We start from the raw sequence: 14,828 nt of genomic DNA on the forward strand, positions 1-14,828 counted from the left end.
TATCGGCTGTGACTCTAATATCGATACTATCAAAGATTTGGCTTGTGTCTCTTGCACGTCTGTGATGGCGGGGTTAAAAACGTAAAGGCCAAAACCAGCCCGTAAAAGACAGAAATCCTGTATGAAAAACCACAGCTGCTATGGACTCACAGCTACTGACTCCGATATCGACATTAGTCAACTCTAGACTTTTAAATCGAGGGTAAGCTTAGATATCCAATGTATATCAGAGATTTTACCACCTCACAGATCTTGACAAGCCTAACTTCGATACTGACCGTTCTATACTTGTCAAATAGCGGATATATATTCGATATATATTGGGGGTTTCACTTGTACCTTGCAGATCTGGCCCCGCGGTCTGGCCAAGCCCGATTTTCGTGGTCCGACTCTACTAGACTTGTCTAAAACTGTGGGTAAATATCCTATATTGGAGATTTCACCACCTCACATACCTGACCAAACAATTCTAATTTTGATACCGAGTTGTCTAGTAGCTGTAAATATCCGATATCATATAAAAGTGCAATGTCGCGGCGCGGTTTCCTCGAAATCCAGTTTCGACACGGTCGATACGCTGAACAATTTCTCTTTAATGACCAAAACGAGATCTCGAACCGCACACATGCTTAACAAATGGGGAGCATATTGAATAGCGCCACTACTCTCGCGAGAAAACATGAGGTTAGGTCTTTCGCCTAGATGCAGTACCGATCAGTCTGTTGAGCTTTTGCGATTTTCACGTTTTGAAAATCTCTTGAAAGAATAAATTTCGTTTCTTTGAATAATTTTGTCAGGTATTTAGCTTAGCAAAACATTTGGGTAAACTTTCCATATAGTGAAAGTTACTGGCCCGCGTCTTTAGGAACAGCAGGACATCTTTCAAGAGTTACTGGTCCGGCATGAAAATAGCTGGTCTCGGGCCATCGGGTTAGCGTGAATTTCGCACGCTGGGCACAAATGTGAGTCAACAAGTTTACTCTAAACAAATAACAGTCAACAAGTTTACTCTAAACAAATAACAGTCAACATGTTTACTCTAAACAAATGACAGTCAACAAGTTTACTCTAAACAAATAACAGTCAACAAGTTTACTCTAAACAAATAACAGTCAACAAGTTTACTCTAAACAAATAACAGTCAACATGTTTACTCTAAACAAATAACAGTCAACATGTTTACTCTACACAAATAACAGTCAACAAGTTTACTCTAAACAAATAACAGTCGACAAGTTTATTCTAAACAGATAACAGTCAACAAGTTTACTCTAAACAAAATAACAGTTAACAAGTTTAAACAAATAACAGTCAACATATTTACTCTAGAATGATAACAGTCAACAAGTTTACTCTAAACAGATAACAGTTAACAAGTTTTCTCTAAACAAAAACAGTTAACAGGTTAAACAAATAACAGTCAACATATTTACTCTAGAATGATAACAGTCAACAAGTTTACTCTTCAAAAATTAACAAGTCATCGTTGATGACACAGTCCCCGCTTGTCTGCTCGGTTATAATCTTTGGTGTCTAGGTTGCTGTGGAATGACCTTGATGCAAATTGCATGAGGCCTATGATTTGCAAACTAATGTTATTTGTGGAATGTTCAATGAATGACCCATTTCTGTGGGTATTAACAAAGTGGTGAAAATCGACAATGTCCATTGACATTAAAAACTCGCGACAGAAAATCCGTGTGAGCACGAACTGAATTCATTCTTATTCTGTTTTGCTCTCTATGAATAAAAAATGGTATTTTCTGTTCTGGTCTGTCTCTGTGACAAGTTTTCTTCTAAATTTGAACAAAATCAGTTCACAGATATTTGATTATGGTTCAAAGACATAAAAAAATTGCAAAAAAAATGACCGGCTTGGGGCCATATTCAAACTTTTTGCAAAATAACTTTACATGCATATGTAGGTCATAGTGCTTTGCTTTGTGCCAAGTTTGAACATAATCAGTTCTTGGATGTTTGAGTAATGGTTCAATGACATGAAAAAATTGCAAAAAATATGGCTGCCTCGCGGCCATATTCAAACTTTTTGCAAAATAACTTTACATGCATATGTAGGTCATAGTGCTTTGCCTTTGTGCCAAGTTTGAACATAATCAGTTCTTGGATGTTTGAGTAATGGTTCAATGACATGAAACAATCGCAAAAAATGTGGCTGCCTCGCGGCCATATTCGATCGTTTCGCAAAATAACTTGACGTGCATATCAAGGTCATAGTGCTTTGCCTTTGTGCCAAGTTTGAACAAACTCAGTACATTGATTTGAGTTATGGTTCAAAGACATGAAAAATCAGCAAAAAAATGGCCGCCTCGCGACCATATTTGATCGTATCACTAAATAAATTGACATGCACATGTAGATCATAGTGCTTTCTTTTTGTCTCAAGTTTGAACAAAATCAATTCACAGATGTTTGAGTTAATATTCAAAGACATGAAAAATCGCAAAAATATGGCCACCTTGCGGCCATATTGAATCGTATCGCAAAATAAATCAATGTGCATCTGTAGGTCATAGTGCTATGCCTTTGTGCCAAGTTTGAACAAAATTGGTTCAGCAGTGTCTGAGAAACTGTTGATGACGGACGGACGGACAGGACCCAATCTATAAGTCCCCGCCGGACTTCGTCTGCGGGGACTAAAAAGTCCACTGTCAATGCTCTCACTGCAGCCAGCACTGGAAACATTGATTTGTGTAACAAATGAAATATCAAAATCTCTGAGAGTACACTTACATCTTTGCCAGCATAGAAGAACAAACCCTCATCTGCAAAAGATTTAAACTCAAAGACCACAGCAGCTGAGTTGTACAAGCTGACTCTTTTACCCTTTTCCAAAATGATGTAGCTTCCACCTCCAAGTAACCTGAAGATATTTTGTGTTGCAGCCCCCAAGCTTGAACTGTGATGACAAAAATATTTGTTTTCAAGAAGTTTAATGACTTGATGAATGACAAAGTCCTTCTGCTTTGTCCATACAATGTTCAAAAACTTATGTTTGAATATAATTCAGTATCAGCAAAGAGGGGATGTGAAGTCTAAAGGACACAATTAAACATTGTTATTATTGCTACATAATAAATATTGTTATTTTTGATACACTATATCAGAATACATGTAATGATAATTTCTCAGATACTAGATACTAGTTTCTCATGTGATAAAATGCAACATTGGGACAAGTGGTTTTTACTTAAACAAAAACTCACCTTTCCTGGCAACCTTTGTCTGCGTTGGTAGCTTGGGCAAAGTTCCATAATCCAACGGTCTGGCCCATGAATTCCAAACCATCAATACATCCAGTAAACCTATTCTCTCTGAGACTAGGTGGGAGCTGTGTAACAAGATAAACATTTCAACTTCTGAGATTGAGACAGTACACACAAAGTGCTGACTGTACGCACAAAGTGATGACTGAACACACAGTGATGACTGCAACAGATACCAAACCCTGTATTGTACTTTATAAACATACACAATTTCACATATTCAATACACAGTGACATTAACTAAACATAAATATATGAGCATTGGGTAATAATAAACTGTAAACCAGAATATGTTTGCGGCAGGTTATTTTTGGGTTTTCTTCGCTGACTAACTATTTGCAGCGCGAAATATTCGCTTTTGTTGAAACTTCAAATGGGAGCCACCTTGTCAGTGTTATTGTGCGTCTATTATTTGGGAGGTCAAGTGTCAAAGTTTGTCAACTTGTCTACACGCGCTAAGCACATATCAACTTGTAGAGTGTCAAACGGTATCTATTATTTACATCGAGAGCAGGGGGGTTTTTTGTCGTAATATTGTCTTTCATCATGCACTTTTTCACCTTGTACTACCGATACTCCTCTTTTTCTTGTGTTTCACAAAATGTTTGTGGCAACATTCAAAGGGAAAAGGGTATAAATAGGGAGAGTTTTCTCAACTTCATCTCATTCTGACTTTGCTATCGGCCTCGTCAACTACTAATATTTCAAGTTCATTCCATCTATCGAGAGCGATCAACATGTGGCGATATCTGAAGACAGTTCAGCCTCCACCAAGGCCGGGTTTACGCGACTTGTCTATCACTGCTGGCACAGCGAAAGCGAATGAAGAAGTGTCAAAAGTTTTGGATGAAATTTTTGTTTCTCCAAGAGGAAAAAAAAAACGCGGCACCAACGACCACTACACTCCCAAAATGCGAGCAAAGATTGGTCAATATGCAGCGATTGATCGAAAGTTTTGTGGAAAGGAGTAGTCATGGGATTGGAATTAAAAGTCGGAGAAATCAAATAGTTCATTTGATAAATCAAATTAGTCTTTCTATTAAAGATATCAACTTTATCTATTAAAGTCTATATGTACATAGAGCCAAACTTTTACCATATTACGTAGCATAGTCAGCAGTGGCCATCTTGGATGATGTCATGAATATTGATAAGTTGGTAAGAGAGCTTTGCATGTTGGAAATGTTTTGTTTGTGGTCGCAAAAGTCACGAAAATATCCCGCACGCAAAAATATCCCCGTTCAAAGTAGTTTGACCCATTAAAAGAGGACTGGGAGTTGGATGGGGACGACAAGCCAAAGACTGAACTTGGGATCCAGAGAAGGGAATGAAGGCTGACGATTCTTCCATGAAATGAAACTGAAATGAGGATGGATAGTGAAATGTCATTGCCAGTATTTCAAGAGACGTTTATCGAAGAAAAGTTAATTTCTTTAAATCTCCCTTAGTTGTAATGTTTGATTAATTTTCAACATTTTATTTCACATCGATGCAGTGATAATATGCAGCAAAGCAGCATGGGACATTGATGCAGTGAAAATGTACAGCTGAGGATTACGGTACATAGATGTAGTGATAATATATTGCTAAGGATCATGGGACATTGACGTGGTGATACTGAGGATCGTGGGACATTGATGCCGTGATAATGTACAACTATGTATGGATCATGGGACAATGATGAGCTCTTTCAAATAAAAATTATGTTGATACTCACGTCCTGAAAATTCTCCTGTGGCACACCGCCGATGAAGAAACGAGAGTTTTCTGGTAGATCCAAGATTGCGTAAGTCTCGGGTGACTCGCCTGTCACTACATCGTCCTCCTCTTTATCGGTCTTGACTACCAGTTTACCCATCCTGCCATTCCTGAAAGTTGGGATTACACCAAATGAATGAATCTGACTTCCATCATTTTAAATCAACCTGCTGTAGAAACTTAAATTGGCCATCTAGGAAATGAGACAACGATGGTAGCAAAATGTCTCTTGTGATAAATCAAGCACCAGTCTGTTAGATTTTGTAATATTGTAAGTTATGATAAATATTTCTTTGATCACTTTTGAAATATTGGGTGACAGCTGTCAATAAAGTTATTTTATCAAAAGATGGCTTTTTGAGTGTGGTAACCGGCTGAACTTTGTATAGTGAGGCGCGAGTAAGAGTACAGGGTGTGTTTAACGTTCAATATAAATACCAACTATAAGCAACTGTAGCCAAGGCTAACGAAGCTTTGAAACATGCAAGCGAAAATTTGTACACACAGATTCAGAAGTCGATTTCGTAATTATTCTTTTTAAATTAGCGACACTTATCCATTAACGAGTTGATGTCTTACGTTTCTAATATAAAGTAAATCCCGGGCGCGAATGACTATTTACATCTTTGATAAACTCAATATTTAGAAAGCAATGTTAATAGTATAGAATCTGACATACTGCATTAAACACAGCTGGATCCGCTTACAAACCCTGATATCTAAAACAGCACAACTGTACCTTCACAAGCATGTAATTCACTTTTTATGTAACCATGTCCCATAAGCAGAAAGGCAGTACTTTTCATTGAGACCATACTGACATCACGGAAAGTATATCCACATGGTTACATTGAGAGGGGAAAAAATTGAGTAAGGAAATTCATCTCACCTTTCCACAAGAGCTTGGTGCCATTTCCCATCAGAGACAGTTTTTTTACTTCTGATCTCTGCAGGTCCAGATCCCATATCATAATAAAATCTCACTGTGCCTTTGACTATCTCCATGGCCATATAATCATCCTGCAAGACACATTTGTTAGTGATTTTACAAGGTCTTTAGTATCTGTCTCTTGCATAAGAGGAAAAACACTGTAAACATTAAACACAGGCCTAGCATGCAGTAAAAGGGCATTTGCACTTTTAGTTCATGGTTGGATATCACCTAATACAATTTGCAAGATACAATTTGCAAGAGTTCAAAACGATGCACTAAAACTTGAAACTACATTATGATTTCACAAAGAAAAATGCTGGCCATACTTGTTTCACAATGACTAATGAAAACTCTGATAACCTTTTATCTTTAGAAGACAATGACAAGGATATTCACTGTCACTGACTAAGAAAACAAGATTTCAGTTTAAGATGCATATTGCATGGTTGGACTGCCATACATATAGTTCACTTTATAACTGTAACTACTTTTGAGAGTCTTTCAGTAAATAAAAATGCCAAAACGTAACAGGGAAGATTGCCATCCATTTAAGGATACGACTCAGGTTCATTGACACGTATTTTCAATCCGCATTTTTAACATAGAAGAAGTAGTCACACACCCGACATGTGGTACTTTTTTATCAGTTCGGTCACCAAAGAGTTCAGAAAATTTGTTAGTTTTCAAAAACAGAGCTCATATGGCTGTTTTACTCAAAAATGTGTGTTTTTTCGTTTTTTTACTCAAAAAAGTGTAAGTACAAATCTCCAATCGGCCTTGGTGATCTCTTTACGGCAATCAAAGGCTGGTATACTGGGCATAAAACTGTGTCCCGGATTTTTGAAATTGGCCTTTGTTTTCGAACAATGAGCCTTCAAAATGTCAACTTGACGATTTTTGCATAGATTATCGGCCTTTGTTCACGTTTGTCAAGATACCTTCACTTCCAGGCCTTTTTGGAAATCTAGACACGGTCTTTCAGATATATTCATTCATTCACTGTCCACAGGTGAAAAATCAGGCTAATCTATCCAGGGGCCACCGACTTATACTTATTTGAATAACGTACGCAATGCCAAAAACGGAACTGAGAAAATCGACGATTTGTGTAAACGATCTAAGCGTCACACATTCCGTAGCAAAGAAGTCCAACTCACGCACTATTTTCTGCGAATTTTATAACACCAGTACTAAGTTGAAATATTTAGCATCAGTTTTGTGAATTTAGAACATGTTTGGAATTGCAGATCGTGTGAAAAAAGAAAGAAATTATACACTGAGCTGGGAAATGCTTGGTGCCAGAAGTGGGTGGTATTTACACAAAAAACACAAAGGGTAATTCTCGATTTAATCCATTAGTGGAACGTTTAACTACCATATTAACTGTATACTGTTGTCTCAATGGTTACAATCTAGTTACCAGGGTTCACGGTCAAGATGAAGATGTCAAAACTTGTGTAAAATGGTCTATCCAATCGAGACCTGTGCTGTCGTTGAGTCGAACATTCACTTGTTCTTGACTCAAGTGGTCTACTTCCTGTCTCGCGATTGGTAATTTATGCAAGTTCTTCGTGAGAAGTGATTGTCAAGTTCATGTTAGCGCCGACATGTGTGTGAATGGGACGTCAGTTGCTAGTTTTCCTACCTCAAGATGAGACGAATACATGTAACTCTTGACAACATAAAAATGTCAGACGTAAACATGTATTGTCTTAGCTTTGCATTGTGCTGCAGACTTGTCGCCTTCTTTACGACGGGAGAGATTGACTTGTTTATTTTTTCAAACTTTATTTATATGTGTTCTTGTTCTTGTGTGTCTTACATAGAGTAACGATTGTATCAAACTAATACTCACACCATAGCGTAGAACAGTGCAGGCTGTCATCGACAGCATGTTCAGAGAGACCCAGTATTAACTAGTCTACAGTGGAGTCACGCATTCGGAGGTTGCACTCGACTTGCCCAATACCAGCGCACGCATAACTTTTCAGAGCTTTTTTCGCGTGGTTACTTTGAATCAAAATTTGGATGACCGACTATATTTTGTCACCAAATCATCGTAAGTTGAGATTTTATGCACCGCTAATCTCACCACTGCATAATAGAACCAGCAAAAAGAAAACAAAGCGAAGTCAACTAATGCTGACAGGACCGATCATTGTCTGGTCAATCATTGATATGGGCCGTCGTCATATGCAGTGTACCGTAACACGCAACTTTCAGATAGTTAATGAAATTCCGTATGAATACAAAATCCTTGCTAATATTTTCTGAGTGTATGTTTGCCTTGCGTGAAATCAACCTCATACTGGTATAGCAAAAATTGCTAGTTTTGGCACTTCTAGAAGTTGAGCCGGGTTTGTTTTACGTTTAGGGTTGAGTCCACCTGTGGAGTCTGCGAGTAATTGACAAGTTCAGACAACAACTTTCCACAGAAATCATTGTGAACTCTTGCAATCCACGTGTACATTGACATTATTCAATTTTTGGGGATATATTTAAAGAAAGAAAAGGCAGGAAATAAAAAATTATTTCCGTTTCGTTTTGAAAAATATACAGATCGACGAACTTGCTCTTGTGAATCTGCACAATGTGTGAATGAACTCATGCACTCGCTTGGGAAACTCCTTGACATAAATGTCGCGTGTTGCCGGGTACAGTGTAGCTCAATGTTTGTGTAATCGTATGTGAGCAGATACAAAAAGGCTTAACCATTGAAAGGTGAAACTTCGATTTCAAAATATAAAAGAACATGATACTAACACAAGCATGTACAGTCAGAGAGGTAAAATTATCGCAACTAAGAGAAATTTCATCTCGCTCAGGCTAATTTTAGGACTTGGGTATACACTGAGCATGTCCCCATTAACGACTCTGTCCTTGGCAAAATCCGACTCTTCACTAAGTTCTTGATTGTTCATTTGTTGCAGTATGAGCCAAAGTCGCACTGTTTTTCATTTAAATCGACTTTTGCGCACATTGCAGTCTTTTTCAGGTTCCTTTTGTGGCACTCGCTGCTTTTTCAATGGTGCTGAGCGCGAGCGCTGGCTTTGGTCTGCTGGTCGTGTTTGCCATACCAATACCGGCAGAGTTGAGAACACTCAGCATAGCGTTGAAGATAGCGCATGCGCACTATACTGTGAAGACTGTACATAATCTCTGTGTGTTTATCAAAGATATCGTGGTTGGTAATCTGTGACCATTAAGACAAAAGGGAAATAATTGCACGCGGTGTATCTGATAGTTTGCCATTATATTTCAAGAATTTCCCTGTACGATGTGACCCAACACTTTTTGCAAAAAGAAAAAAATTGCTTAAATTGACCTTTGAACCTGAGTTGCATCGTTAAAGGATGCCTATTAATATATGTACACACAGTGTTTCAAAGAACAAAAACTCACATAAAAACAATTTACAACTGATACAAATGATATTCCCATGTGCTTCTGAGTTTGCTGACCTCTTATTTGCAAAGCTTATTTCGAGAGACTATTAAACTCAATGCATGTGGTCTAAAAGTTGATCATTCATTGCAAAAGGTATCATTGCAGACTGTCACCAGTCCTGTACAAAACCCAGAAATTTCCAGCCCTGAAGAATTCTTGTATTCTCTATTTTGGAAGTTGGCTATTTAACTTACACCACTCCCAAGTCCACCAAGATAAGTAAGGAAGCCATTTTTCTCTGTTGTGTTGAAGAATATGGACATGGTAGTGTAGGTGGTGGTCTCCTGGGTGTCAGGAATAGATCGTAATTGTACGGTAGTGGTGCGTCTGAATGTCATGGCAACTTCAATCTGCAATCCAATGTGAAAAATAATTAATAATTCTTTAACATGCATGTGTTAAACACAGTGTAATTATTGTGTCAATAAACATTGAAAAGGTTTGCCAAAGACTTCCCACAATGCTTATACAGTAAATGTGACATCTCTGATGTCATTTGGAACCGGTACCTGGTTTATTTCCATGTAAGTGCCATTTCATATAGCACATCTGTTACACAGATGACCATAGCAATGACAAAATCCTGTAACAAAACCCCCATCACAGTGGCAATGAAGCTGTTCAATGAATGTTGAATAAATACATGCTTAAGTTATCCCGCTTACCCTGTTGGCTTGATCACGAGCTCTATCAATCTTGTCTTTCAGTTCTGTTAAATTTCCCATTGCTTTCATTCCTGTGTCCATGATCCTTTCTTTCTGTCCAGTCATGTCTGACATCAACATCCGAGCTTTGGGTAATGTTTCCTTCAATTTGTTCACTGTAAAGACAGCATGGCAAGGTCAAGGTACTCACTGTATAACACAATCATCATGATAATTCTCACTCTTCCTGTCTTAATGACAGTTTGTGAAACACGCCACAACTGCATAGTGATAAAACTAACAGAGTTTATAGCAAATGAAAGGAAACCAGAAGAAAACTTCATGTACACACAAGAAAACCAAGTATGCCATAAAATCAAATAAAGTATATAAACTAATAATAATTTTATTATTAATTTTTATATTAATTTAAAAGCTGTCAGACCAGCCATTACGAACAAGAACATTTCTGCCAAAAAATAGCAGAAGAAATTTGCATATTTAATCACAGTATGACGAAATGTGATTTAGGTCATTCCTTGGGACCTGTACTCCATATGTTAAAGGAATAGCACCAGCCATTCTGAAGAAGCAGCTTTGAATGTAAAGAGTTGACGGACACCGGACAATGGAAACCAACACACATCCACCTATTAAATAAGCTCCCCATCACTGACAGCAGAGCTTAAAAAGGGTCAAAGAAGGTCAACTTAATTTCATGTAACCAATAATCATGTCCTATGGCATATGGCCATACTGCCATAGTCACACAATTAATATTTTTGAAACACCAGCTAGTACAGATAAACATTCTAACAAGTATCATTCCACTGTCTATCCTTACATTTGGATTCAGCTCTGTCCATAGCTCTTACAGTAGCATCGATAATGTCCGGTATTTGTGCCACTTGGATTTTCTTATCTGGCAGTTCATCTGCTATATTCCTGATCTCATCTAAGGCTGCCTGAGCCTTGTTCTTGGCGTTCTCTGCATCTCTCGTTGCTTTTCTGGCCTTAGCAGCCAAATCATCTGTCAAAGTACAACACAGTATGTTTTATCTATGGTATCTTTCACATGTTCATCCTGATTCCCTGTAAACAGTTCCACAATTACGGTACCATCAATAACAACAAGTTTGTGCCAAACCATTGTGGTGAAAGGGTTAGTCCTTCAACACTGTCAGAGCCATCTCTATTGTTTTGATTGTGAAAGTTTGATCTCTGCACAAAGAAATGTGTGTGAAAGCTTTGAAATCCACTAGTAATCCTGCGAACGTGTTTTAAGACATTCAGAACAGCAGAGGTGAGAAAATTTGTCAATAAATAAATCTCCAAGGATTACATGGATTTTGTCCATGAATTATTGATCTTTGAATGCTCATCTTCCAGGACTATCTTAATTATTGTCACTGAATTATCGATGCTCAATGAAAAATATTCACTGTTATCATGCAAAATACTCCCTATTGTCATTCAAAATACTCCCTATTATATTGTCATGCCCATCAGAACAAACTATACAGGAATAGCAATATCAATAAATTACAGTAACTGTGAGTTTACAAATCATTATACAAATGACAATATGTGATATACATTAATAATCTGTATGAAAATTTAAATTAACTTCATCAGAGAACCTGTTATTATGATGACAAACACCACAAAAGAAGTCATTACACAAACAAATGAAGGAAAATTAACATATTCACTTGATTAGGTCAATTTATACAGTCTCTGAAAATACTGTAAGGTAAACTTTATTTTAGATAATGTTGACACACCTGAGGGTACAGTCCCAATGCCATCTTGAATTTCTTTCAATCCATCATCTGTTTCTGTATTGAGTCTGTCAACTTCTGTCACACTGGCTTTGGCATCTTCTAGTCCATCGGTAAGGTCTACAAGTTATCCATATCAGGTATTTAAGACAGTATGATAAATTGCAGTGAATATACAGAGATATTTTTGACAGTGGGATAAATTGCAATGAATATACCAATAATCCATATCAGATAGTTTAGAAGGTGGGATAAATTGCTATAAATACACATGAGTTATCCGTATCAGATATTTTAGAAGGTGGGATAAATTGCAATGAATATACAACAGTTATCCGTATAAGATATGTAAGACAGCAGGATAAATTGCAATGAATATACAACAGTTATCCGTATAAGATATTTTGGACAGCAGGATAATTTGCAATGAATATGCAACAGTTATCTGTATATTTTAGACAATGGGATAAATTGCATTCAATATTCAACAATTATCTGTATCATACTTTTTAGACAATGGAATAAACTGAGGTGAATATACTACAGTTATCTGTATCATATATTTTAGACAGCAGGATAAATTGAGGTGAATATACAACAGTTATCAAATATTTTAGACAGTAGGATAAATTGAGGTGAATATACAACAGTTATCAAATATTTTAGAGAGTAGGATAAATTGAGGTGAATATACAACAGTTATCAAATATTTTAGACAGTAGGATAAATTGAGGTGAATATACTACAGTTATCTATATATTTTAGACAGTAGGATAAATTGAGGTGAATGAATATACAACAGTTATCAAATATTTTAGACAGTAGGATAAATTTATTCAACAATATCAAATATTTTAAATTCAAATCAAAGGCTAATTCCACACAATTGTGCTTTTCCATATAAAATTCTATACACAAGCTGTAACACCACTCATAAATCACTGTACTAAACCCTGCTTCTTTGCTCTGACATTTCAATTCGAGCAGAAGTATTCACATACATGTTTGCAGATTTGTTGCTTTTTGAAAGGAAAACAAAACCTAATGCTTCTGAGATGATGACATTTGAATGCAACACTTGACAAAAGGTTTCATACAATGCAAAATAATTAGACTCTCACCTCCTTCAACTTTATCTTTGGAATTTTTGGCCTTCTTCTTTAATTTGTCACTTTTCTTTTTGGATTGTCCAGCTCTATCAACTTGGCCTTCAGACTAAAAGAAGACCAAATTTTGTCAAGTTTTAACCAACATTTTTCTTAGATACATTTAAGGATACATTTGAAAATAAATGTCAAAATCCATGTTTATTCACTTCATTGACTTTCATAATTCAAATTAAGTTCATGACACTGGAAATGAGATAATATCTTTAACTACACTGCTGTACATATTTAAACAGAATATTTTCAAGATATCATGCCTTTCAGAACCACAATTTTAAAATATTGCATACTGCAGAACACATGTAGCATTTTGAAAGTTATAAATTATATTATGTATACAGTGTTCTCACCAGAAAAAAAATTTTGTGGGACATTTTGTCCCGCTGACCAAAAAAAAGCGGGACAGCGGATGATTTTGTGAGACAATATATAAATATGTTAAAAAAGTCAAAACTGCAAATACGAACCTTATTCTATGCATGGAAAAAATAAAGGACTCAACAACTCATTCAACTTAACAACTTTTTTGTAAACATTCGGTAAACATATCAAATGATATTGAATATCAGTGCCTTTTAATGAAAAGTCTATGGGACTTTCGTTCTTTCCAGTGTGAAAGTCCATTTCGGGGCCCTCTACCATATTAAACAGTAGTTGCTAGAGTGTCCAGCCGTTTAGCTTCCAGTTGATTCCTGTCATTAGTTACGTTTTTTTTCGCACACTAAACCCCCTTTCACAATCAGCAGAAGGAACAGGCCAAGTCAGCATCTATTTAGATCAGGAAACATATCCCTATGATGTTTGTAAACAATCATCAACTGTTGACGTGAAATTTTGGTCGCCAGCCAAGGCTACAAATTTTGTCAATTGATCGAAGCATGGAAAAAAGACGTCCATGTTCTCACGTATGAGTTCGCCTGGAATAATATACTTATCACATGCGCAAGCCAAGAATTGATAATTTTTTGCATAATAAGAGAACTTTCCTCCAACTATTCCACATTTAAACCTGAGAACTACTTTTGGAATAATATTATCAATCGGCAGTGGGCCAGTTGTCGATCATTTCCAGTCATGGGTACTAGGTTGCGTGGGCGAGCAACGGAGCAAATGTTTGATAACATCACACAACACGTATCTCCCGCGAAGTTTATACATGATTCCAAACATAGCAAAGACCTAAAAATTATCTCAGACAAAGTTGCGTTATTTTTCGAGAACAAAAATTCACTGAATCTCAACAGCACTAACACTATAACGTCGCGCCCGTCCAGACCCTGGTTGCCATGCGGAACTCACAGTATAATGCTACCAGCTTCGAGTTCGTTGTTTTCGAGAAATGTTCATGTAATTCCTTAGGGATATACAAGCTTTACATTCTTGTGTTTTCGTAGTTCGGATTATTGTTGTTGTAGCCTATGAAAATATTTATCGTGCCCATGACGCCTCCAGCTTCCGCGAATTCCGTGGACATGTACCGGTATGCATGCAAGGCGAACACGTCCAGTGCGTCAGACTACCACAGTCTCGTGTGGTTCAATACACAACGGCCGCTGTGTGGTATACGTAATTAATGCATCCACACATCGGCCATCATGTATCGAATCACAAGTGACTGTGGTTTAAGTACGCCCTCTGACGGGTATTGCTTCCAGATTGCCTCGGTTTCAACCAGGAAGTGTAATTACTCGCGTCAATCATTTACGTCCATGGTGAAAAGTACTGGCTGTATGATACGGTCGGCCGGCCGTACGGCTGGCACCACGAAAGTTTATAATTTCAAAGGCGCGCCACTATTGGCGCGCACGCCCAAG

The 14,828-nt window shown here is 37.2% G+C and overlaps 1 protein-coding gene across 1 annotated transcript in view; it reads right to left on the reverse strand.

Annotated features, from left to right (window-relative positions):
• LOC139132922 (laminin subunit alpha-like) overlaps window positions 1-14,828 on the reverse strand; it is a 121,699-nt gene that overhangs the window by 18,742 nt on the left and 88,129 nt on the right. Inside the window, exons 54-62 of the mRNA XM_070699276.1 lie at window positions 12,970-13,063; window positions 11,852-11,968; window positions 10,912-11,097; window positions 10,089-10,243; window positions 9,618-9,773; window positions 5,932-6,062; window positions 5,002-5,152; window positions 3,225-3,349; window positions 2,752-2,917 (exon numbers count right to left, since the gene is read on the reverse strand). Coding sequence (XP_070555377.1) covers window positions 2,752-2,917; window positions 3,225-3,349; window positions 5,002-5,152; window positions 5,932-6,062; window positions 9,618-9,773; window positions 10,089-10,243; window positions 10,912-11,097; window positions 11,852-11,968; window positions 12,970-13,063 — 1,281 coding nt within the window. The remainder of the gene's footprint in view (window positions 1-2,751; window positions 2,918-3,224; window positions 3,350-5,001; window positions 5,153-5,931; window positions 6,063-9,617; window positions 9,774-10,088; window positions 10,244-10,911; window positions 11,098-11,851; window positions 11,969-12,969; window positions 13,064-14,828) is intronic.

The sequence above is a fragment of the Ptychodera flava genome, chromosome 5 (genome assembly GCF_041260155.1).
Source record: "Ptychodera flava strain L36383 chromosome 5, AS_Pfla_20210202, whole genome shotgun sequence".
NCBI classification, from domain to species: domain Eukaryota; kingdom Metazoa; phylum Hemichordata; class Enteropneusta; family Ptychoderidae; genus Ptychodera; species Ptychodera flava.